The following is a 10,115-nucleotide window of genomic DNA, read 5'->3' as shown; positions in this document are numbered from 1 at the left end:
ACTTAAATCTGTGATTTACATCCTCAATTCAAAATAAAGAATTATGTAACCAACTACAAAGGAATTGATTAACAAAACATAACTCTCTCCCAAAATAATCTCAACGTCATCATGTCGATTCAGCGGCTCCACAAAAGAATCTCACTTCCCGTACTCTACTGTTGTCATTCTGCTCCCACGAACAAAGTTCGCGATCATCATAGGTATCAACCACACAATACAAAAATCGCGATCATCATAAGTAAATTTGTTCATACATATACTTAAATCTGTGATTTACATCCTCAATTCAAAATAAAGAATTATGTAACCAACTACAAAGGAATTGATTAACAAAACATAACTCTCTCCCAAAATAATCCCAATGCCATCACGTCGGTTCAGCGACTCCACAAAAGAATCTCACTTCTCGTACTCCACTGCTGTCATTCTGCTCCCACGAACAAAATTCGCGATCATCATAGGTACCAACCACACAATACAAAAATCGTTATCATCATAAGTAAATTTGTTCATACATATACTTAAATATGTGATTTACATCCTCAATTCAAAATAAAGAATTATGTAACTAGCTACAGAGGAATTGATTAACAAAACATAACTCTTTCCCAAAATAATGTCAACGCCATCACGTCGGTTCAGCGGCTCCACAAAAGAATCTCACTTCCCATACTCTATTGTTGTCATTCTACTCCCACGAACAAAGTTCGCGATCATCATAGGTACCAACCACACAGTACAAAAATTGTGAGGGGTGAATTTATTATAAAAAAGTTAATACGAAAATCAAATAATCATAATTAGTAAGAAACATTAACAGATATCACAAGCTTACACAAACATTCACTAGTCCAATGCACACTCAACAAATAGTCATCATCAGTCCATAGTTCCAATCAATCATGCTCGGTATGATGCATGCACCTAAGACCTCAACTCTCAAATGAAATGTGGTACCATCCCCAACGAAATAGCCTATGCGTGTTCACACGACACTCTCACTTGGGAAAACTAGGCAGTAAGTGTCGAGGTCACCCTGTCGTGCACAGGAAACTCCCCCCTACCCCCCCACGGTGATCAGCCTGAGTCTCAAGGGAGTTTCAAACCGAGTGATAAGCCCCCAAGTACAAGTATTTCTCCTCACGAGAAACTACAAATACTTACTGGCAAAGTTTATACTATTTCCATGTCATATGAAGTATGAAACATGGGCACCATCAGTGCACTGACTGTGGATAATTAAAGATTCTAAGTCATCCCCCTCCAGAGATGCTTAAAACTCTTTAACCACTTTATTTCCTCCACCAGTGATATCCAACAAGGTCACTGCACCCCCCATGTACATACATAGCATAGAACGTATGAAACATGGGCACCATCAATGCACTGATCGTGGATAATTAAATATTATAAGTTATCCCTCTCCAGAGATGCTTAAAACTCTTTAATCACTCTATTTCCCCCACCAGGGATATCTAACGAGGTCACTGCACCCCCATGTACATACACAACACACAACGTATGAAACATGAGCATCATCAATGCACTGACCGTGGATGATTAAATATTCTAAGCCACCCTCCTCCAAAGATGCTTAAAACTCTTTAACCACTCTATTAATTCCCCCACTAGGGATATCCAACAAGGTTACTGCACCCCTCATTTACATACACAACATAACATCATCACAGTGCATTTTCAACATCATCAACATTTCATCTCAACATCATCTCATCTCAATGACATTAACAACAACAACATCATCTCATATTAACATAATCATCAATAACAACATCAACTCATGTTAACATAGTCATAAATAACAACATCAATTCATGTTAACATAGTCATTGATAACAACATCATCTCATGTCAATATTATCATAAACATCAACGTCACCTCATATTAATTAATGTCATCAATAGAAATATCATCAGTAAGTCACACTCTGCATATACATATATAGTTCATGCCTGAGATTCACACTCCCTAGGTCTTCAGACAACACAAGTCAAATAAAAACAATAATGTTATTCATCAATAATAGATATATCGCATCCCATTAGTCAAAAACATTGTTTTCTTGAAAAACAGCATGCAACAGGGACAAGCATACATCCCCATAGTTAGGTTCCCTGACCCCCAATTATGATATTAAAAACTGTAAATGATAATAAACTCACATCCCCTATCGTGAGCTCTACGTCAGTTTCTCTTTGCGTCACTCAGAGATCTCTCTCATTCACGTTCGTCAATCCAAAAGTAAGGTTCTATATACCAAATTGAAGGAAATTTAGTATAGATTTCAGAAACAAGGTTAAGATAAAATTCAGAGTCAAATACCCTTGTTAAAACGTAAAGGGCTGAAAGATGTTACAGATTTTACTAAAAGAAGACATCATTTTAAAATTCCGATCACGCCAATGTGATCGGGGTTCAGTGAAGGTTACAAAAATAACATCAATGTTATAAAAAGATAACTTTTACAATGTCTCATTCTCAAGGGTATTTCAAAGGAAGTGTAAAAACATCCAATAATGGTTCCCAAGTCAGAAGAGATGCAAAGATAGACTCAAACTAACGAGAAGGCTTAGAATCATGGTTACCTCGAAGAAACCTTGAAGGAAGGATTGGAGGCTTTGTTCTCTACTGAATCCTCGAGTTAAGTTTTGAAGATTCTGCTCCGATTAAATTGTTCTTCTCCATGCGGTGATCTGACGGCAAGCAAAGGCAGCTCGTGGCGGTCACCGGTGGTCAGTGGTGGTGGAGGAGGAGCTTGGGGGTGTTGGGGGAGGGTTTAGGGGAAGAGAAGGAGGAAGAAAATGGCTATTTTATGTTGCTTTACGTATTTGTAACCTGTAACACTCGCCCAGGTGAGTTTGGCTCGCCTGGGCGAGCTGATCCAGCTCAAATTTTTCTGCTTCGGTAAAAAAATCATATCTCATATTCAAGATGTTATATTGCAAATCCCAATGGTTAGAATGTGGAGATTTGTCTTAGGAACCTCCAGACAAAATTTGAAGACGATCCAACAATTAAAGAATTCGGGATTACGATTTTAGTAAAATAGGTTTAAGTAAAATTTGAAATCTCATAATTTCAACTTAGCTCAACAAAACTTCACATAACTCAACATCCACATTAAGAAATTCACACATGACTAATTCAAGTCATACTTCAACTCATTCAAGTCAACCATATAGTCAAATAGCACAATAAATACAATTAAACATCGATTTATAATTAGTAATATTTCAGGGTGTTACATTAGTCACTAATACATCATTTAAGATTTGCCTGAAAGGTGAAAAAAGTTGTTTGGCAAGTGAAAATAAGTGAGTCTAACAACTTTTTTAGACACACATATATATAGCTATTTTGAGATAATCTTGAAGATGCTTCCAATGAGGGATATAGATTAATATTGAGAGAAACCATGAGTGATTCCTCTTTTAATGTTAAAGCTAAAAAATGAGTGACAATTTTTTTTTTTTTGTTTTGAAGTAACATCTCGGTATCATATGACCCAGGATGTCCCCCTGCTTGGTCCATGGGTTTAGGTTTTACGAGATTGAAGTTCTTGGCTCCATTAAGTCAAAAAACTAGAATTGCCAAAACCTTGGTAAGGTGGATATTGTATAATCCGACCAATTTTACAAAGAATTGGTCAACTTGGGGACAATTATTTTGAAAGTAATATCTTGATATTATATGAAACAATATACCCTAGTACTCAGTCCATAAAGATTGAGTTATCAAGTATGCTAGGACAAGACACTTGAATGAAATTCCTAACTCAACTAAGGCAAGAACATATAACATATCTCAAGAGAATTGGAAAGACGTACATGCAAAATGCGCGATCCCAACTTGGGGTCACGTCATCCGCACGATGACAATTGTGTAAATGATTTGTCACCCCACACTATGATACAAATGGGTTGGTCATTGATATGAACACTAACTAACTCATTATATAACTCCATCTTAAGCTCCAACTAATTTGAGGGTCACAGTTTATGCAAGCACCCGAATGCCACCATACTAGACATCCATACCGCCACATGTCGCCGCCATGATCATCTTCTCGAATTCTGAGGAAATCTTCCTAAATCGGATCCACTCCACCTAAACTGAACAATTTTAATTTTATTTTATTATTATTACATTCTATTTATTACACTCCATTTTTTATTACATTCTATTTAAATTTTTCCCCCTCGCTATTAAATACTTTAAACTTAAGTATTAACATTTCGGACTAACAAAACCGGTTACCATTTCAGTACTTTGTATTTAGTGAGTTGTGAGTTGTGTCTATCTCCCCTTGCTAGAGTTCAGTGGTCCCCTATTGCGCAAAATTAAAATGATGTTGATAGATTATCTTTGTTGTACTGAAGCCCTCAAATCATGTCAGGTTATCATCTTCAGAAATAAAAAATATACTCCTTTATTTTTTTTTTCTCGGTTGAAAGTATGTGGGATGTGATTGAATATGAGTTGAATGTAATTATTGTCGTATTTGATAGCTGAGTATAAAAATTAAGTTGTATCTATTACTTAACCTTCACGTATTATATTTCATGTAATTTTTTTGGCATGTACATTATTTCATGTAATATATAAAGCATCCCACATAAAATTCTCTTGAATTAGTTGGGGAAACTTGTAACTTCTATGATCTAAATCTTTTTTTTAGAGACAGTAGATTTCCTTTCAATTTACTGGCTTTCTACAATCTAAAGCTAGCACGCACAAACACACCTCGTAGTCATGAAACAAATAGTATGAGTAAGAATAAAAACCGCTTCAATGAGTAAAAAAAAACTTTACTTCGTTCTTCTCTCTAAATTTAAGGCGAAAATAATAAAACTCTCTTTTGAAAATAGAAGAAGACATAAAAAGACATTATATGATTTTCCTTTAATTTTAGAAAAATGGAATATTTAGACTGATGGAGGATTCTTGTGTTTATATATAGGTTAAACACAAAAAAAAAACTCCAGCCTGTAAATATCAACGGAAAAATAATTGAATTCTTCTCCTTTTTTTACAAATTTTAATAGTAGCAAAAAATAGTAAATTATTAATATAGGAAACGTGTACTGTCAATTGACTATTTTATTTATTTATTTATTTATTTATGTTACTTTGACTTTTTCACGCTACAAAAGTAACTTTATTACGTTCACAGTGTCAATTATAAAATTGCATCTTAATTTACGAACATTTAAGTTATTTAAAGTATGATATTGATCATGATTAATTATTAAGATAATTTTACATGATTCGATCAATTAGACAACAATTATACACTACCGAAGACAAGTTTAAGAACTTACATTTCTGTCTAGTATTAGGACATGACAATATATTTTCTTGTAGTAGTATATCATAGACTCAGAAAATATAAAGCATGTAAAAGTTAAGAATTAATACAACACAGACGACACAAACGGTTCAAAGGTATTCTCGAAAAATAGAAAAAGCACATGTTCAAATTCCAATATCCTAGTTAGAAAATCTAGCTTTAATATTTTGATAGGGAAAAGGGGGGTCAGCGTTTGGGAGAAATGGATGGTTACATCCTAGAGAACAAACTCTGGGAATAATGAGACAGACATCAGGTAATGATATATAACAATATTGAAACATTAGACCTCATTTGCTCACAGACTTAATTAAGATAGAGAAAGGATTAAGGATATGTTTGAATAATTTTTTCCAAAAATACTTATAAGTTATAAGAGAAAAAAAAGAAAAAAAATTATCTATACATTAACTTATGTATAAGTTAAAAAAATAAACTTTTGATATAATTGATGAGAGAACTTCTACCAATTAAATTTTACATAAATTAATTTTTACTTATGAAAATTTTTTTTCATTGTTTTTATAAGTGATTTTGAAGAAATTTATATATCCAATCAGACTCTAACTCTTCAGTTATTTGGAGTTTCTTTTTTTTTTTTTTACATGTTAATGAAGTTTCTATTTCTAAGTTCTTTGACAAATAGAAGGGTATGAAATTAATTATTGTTATTTTAATAATATTTTAACCTAGTCAAATCAAGTAATTTGACATAAATAATTAATTTGTTGAAATTAAGATTGAATTATTTAAATAATATTTAAGTTTGATTCTTAATCAAAGTAATTTTTTTTTCAAAAATTTACTTATTTTTTGATCAAATTCTATATTAGTTAGAGGCTTTCGATGAATCAAATAGAGCTTTCGATGAATCAAATGCTTAAGACAAAAAAAAAAAAAAAAAAAAAACTAGCCTTAACATGTTGACTAGTGCAAGTGAACCATTAGTCAATTGTAATTAAGAGGCCCATGTTTAGATTGAAGCACACGCTAGGTGCTTGCACAAGCGGGACGACACAAACAATGACAGAAGAATGTAAGATGGGCGTTTCTTCGTCTGTTCGTAGGCGAAGAAAGTTATGTCTGAAAATGTTTCTTTACGGAGTGTCTTAATTACTTGTCCTATACTTGTATATCTACATTAAATTTTAGATGAAAGGGTCAGAAGGGCCCGTCCTAGTTAAATACCCTTCATACCTTAAACACGCATAATGAATTATTATTTCCACTTTAACCGAGGGATTTTGCTTCTAGACAACAAACAAAACCAACAGAATACGAGAATTTTTTTCTTAGATTGCCAGGAGAGTTTGTTATTTATAATAGTATATATGTTCAATTCTTTATGTAAAAAAAATTAGTATGTCCAAATCTAACAAGATTATTTTCAAAGGTATATGTGATTTATAAAAAACAGTTTAGAGCAAAGTCTCTCAAAATATCGTTATAAATTCATGTGCATATAAGTTTTTTTTTTATGAAATCACAGTTAAACCTTCATGTTGGAGTTGAATAAGAGTACTACTATAAATAAAAGTTTTCTTTTCTAAAATATAAAATGACAAACATTAGTTTATATAAAAAAAATATAAATGACAAATATCAAATAAAAATTAAAATATTCATTATATTAAAAATATATAACACTTTATTTTTAAAATCATCAAAATGTGTAGTATAAAAAAATTAAACAATCCATAATCATTGACTAACTTCCTTGAAACACTCGTTACGTGAACTAGTGTTTTTAATAAGGCCGTCAAGAATTACCTCTGTGATTAAACCCACAATAAGTTTAACTGCATCCAGCATGTTGTAACTTGTTAATTGAATTTAAGAATTTAAAAATGCATCATAAAATATGAGAAAATTCAATTTTCATGTCATTAATTTATACTTAAAAACATGTACCTTTTTCCCTATTTAGTAATTTTTATGGAGTAATTTTAAACACTTTTGCTGACTTATACTGAAAAAATTACACCATATAAAAATATGTTACAAATTAATGATATAAAATTAGTATTTATTTAATTAAAATTAAACTAATAGGAAAATTCTGTTAGTACTGTATACTAACTGTTTAATATATGTTATACTTTTTTTTTAAGAAGTATAATATGTTGCACTAACCAACGCACTGTAATATATTAATAATATATATAGTAATCTCCTTTATATATCAACATAATTACTAATTATACATTATATTATTAATGTAAATTCAAATAATCTTAATTTATTCTAATAGTTTAATTTTCATTAAAAACTTATACTAAAATAATTAATATTTAAGGAATTTAATTAAATTGTGGCAATATAAAAAGTTACATTATCATTCAATAATAAATTATCATATATAATAAATTTATTAAATTTAATAATAAATATCTTAAAAGTATACCTAAAATATTTTTTTATTGGTTAACATTGTAAATGTATTTACATTAAAAATGCATAAAAATTAAACTCATATTAAAGATACTGACATTCTTTAAAAAAAAATAGAGATACCTAACATTCATTTTCTTTTCATAGTTAAACTTATTAATCTTTTTTTTATTTATACGAATCTAATACGGATACAAAAAAATTACAAGTGAATTAGACCTCCTAGTGCATAAACTTAAAATGTTAATATGAGGTATATGAAAGGGAATAACATTTTATTAGCCTAAAAAGATATTACATTTATGTTAATTAATTTTAACATAAGTCTACAGATTTTAATATACCAATTTATATTGATAAAAAAAAAAAAAAAAAGTGGCTGTGGGAGCGCCTCAGATATTTTGAAGGCGTAGAAGCCAAAGGAAGGAAATTGTCTATTGCTGTCACAGACTCACAGTGATTAAAATAACAACTTGTGTGAGCCAACAAGTAAGTTATATTACTGATTAACATAACTATGATGTTTGATGTCAATCTTTTAGCATATATAGGATCCAAATGCTCCCTGTCAAAAATGGGTGATACATTCGATTGGGGTTTTGAGGGCTAGTTTTCATTTTGTCCCCCTCCAATTTAACCAATCTTACTATATACCATCCCCTATTTAAACAATTTATGTATACAAATTTTTGGTCCAATTTGTTGTTCATTCCCACATCAACCAACTCTCCCATCACATATTTATCTATCTTAAATGTCAGTTTCAGTACCTTGTCTCGGTGACCCAGATCCAAAATTTGTCAAAATCCCAACAACAACAACAAAAAACCCTAACTCCACACCTCTTCTCCTCCCTCAACTTGTTGGATGTGGAATCCTAGGGACCAATATCATCATCAGGACCAAGATCAAGATGAGTCGTGGGAAGTCAGAGCCTTCGCAGAAGACACCAGTAACATCATGGGCACCACCTGGCCTCCTAGGTCCTACTCCTGCACCTTCTGTAGAAAGGAGTTCCGTTCAGCACAAGCCCTCGGCGGCCACATGAACGTTCACCGCCGCGACCGCGCCCGCCTCCACCAAGCCTCAGTACCCCACAACAACCCCTCTTTTTCTCCCACACCCTCTTTTCTTAACATCTCTCATCAGGAGCCTTTTGTTGCAAATGGGGGTTTGTGCCTCTTGTACCCCTTTCCAAGCCCTAATAACAATGCTCCATTTTCCTCTCTAGGCCACAACAATAATGCATGTGGTGACTCACCTTCCACTGCTTTTTCAGTTTCTTCTTCTCATTCCCTTCAGTACCCTCCAATGAGGGTGCCTAGTTGCTCAGCTTCTACTTCCTTTGATTTCTCTGTGGCTCAGCCTGCTCCTCCTGCTGTAGGGAGGAATAATAATGGTTTCTCTTCTTCTTATTCTGGGAAAGTGGAACAAGAACCACCCACAAACGACTCTTCAACCCATCATGGTCATGGCCGCCACCACCATGATGAGGAGCTTGATCTAGAGCTCCGCTTGGGAAATAAATCAACATCAACGTGATGTGAAAATATGATTTGTTTATTTGTTTATTGTTTTTTGAAAACCACCATATGAGGTGTCTGTGAGGAAAGATCAAAGTCCAAACTCCAAAGAAAAGAGAAGAGAACTACTTTGCTGTACTCTCTTATGATAGAGTACTACTGTAATTTATTGTTGTTTGAAAAGGCCTTGTATAACTCTCACATATTATAGCTGAAGAAGCTGATGGAATTTTTTTGTTTTTCCTTTTTCATCAACAAATATTAATTGTTAGAATGTTAGTTTTTACTGATAAAGGAGATCAAACTTGCCATATTTCCTTTCTCCCCTTCTCCCTTAGCCATCCAACCCACCTTATATCTCTGGTGGATTTTTTGGTTGTTTTGATTTTTTTTTCTTTTTCTTTTTGTTTCATTTTCTCATTTCTTGGTTATGTTTTTATAAGGATCTCAGTTGTTGGTTGATTGATTTTGTTAGTATGTGGTTGTTTTGTAAAAGGTGCACCTGGAGCAGCAATTTGGTTGGAAGAGATGGTGAAGAAGAGAAAGGAGAAAGGTGCACCTAGGACAGTGAAGAAGAGGAAGAAGAAGACAAGCCATATGTGAAGGGAGAATGTAAGTATTAATTTTAAAAGAAATTACCAAAAATTATTAATGTGGAAGAAAGATTAGGGTTTGACGGAGACACTGAACAAAGCTTGTAGTGGAGTGTCATTTTCAGTTTCAGAATTATCTGAGTACATATATATATATGTCTACCTGCACATCCCTGTTTGAGGTTTTTTTCACATAATTTAATGAAATTATATTATCTTTATTATTCACACCC

At 32.6% G+C, this 10,115-nt stretch overlaps 1 protein-coding gene across 1 annotated transcript; it reads left to right on the top strand.

Moving 5' to 3' along the window:
* Nucleotides 1-8,338: 8,338 nt before the first annotated feature.
* On the top strand, nt 8,339-9,583 carry LOC114412522 (zinc finger protein 10-like). Its single transcript, XM_028376451.1, has one exon. It carries the CDS (start codon nt 8,634-8,636, stop codon nt 9,306-9,308), a length of 675 nt encoding a protein of 224 aa, XP_028232252.1. The 5' UTR covers nt 8,339-8,633; the 3' UTR covers nt 9,309-9,583.
* Nucleotides 9,584-10,115: the final 532 nt, after the last annotated feature.

The sequence above is a fragment of the Glycine soja genome, chromosome 5 (genome assembly GCF_004193775.1).
Source record: "Glycine soja cultivar W05 chromosome 5, ASM419377v2, whole genome shotgun sequence".
Taxonomy (NCBI): Eukaryota; Viridiplantae; Streptophyta; class Magnoliopsida; order Fabales; family Fabaceae; genus Glycine; species Glycine soja.
This window is presented reverse-complemented; position numbering and strand designations above follow the sequence as displayed.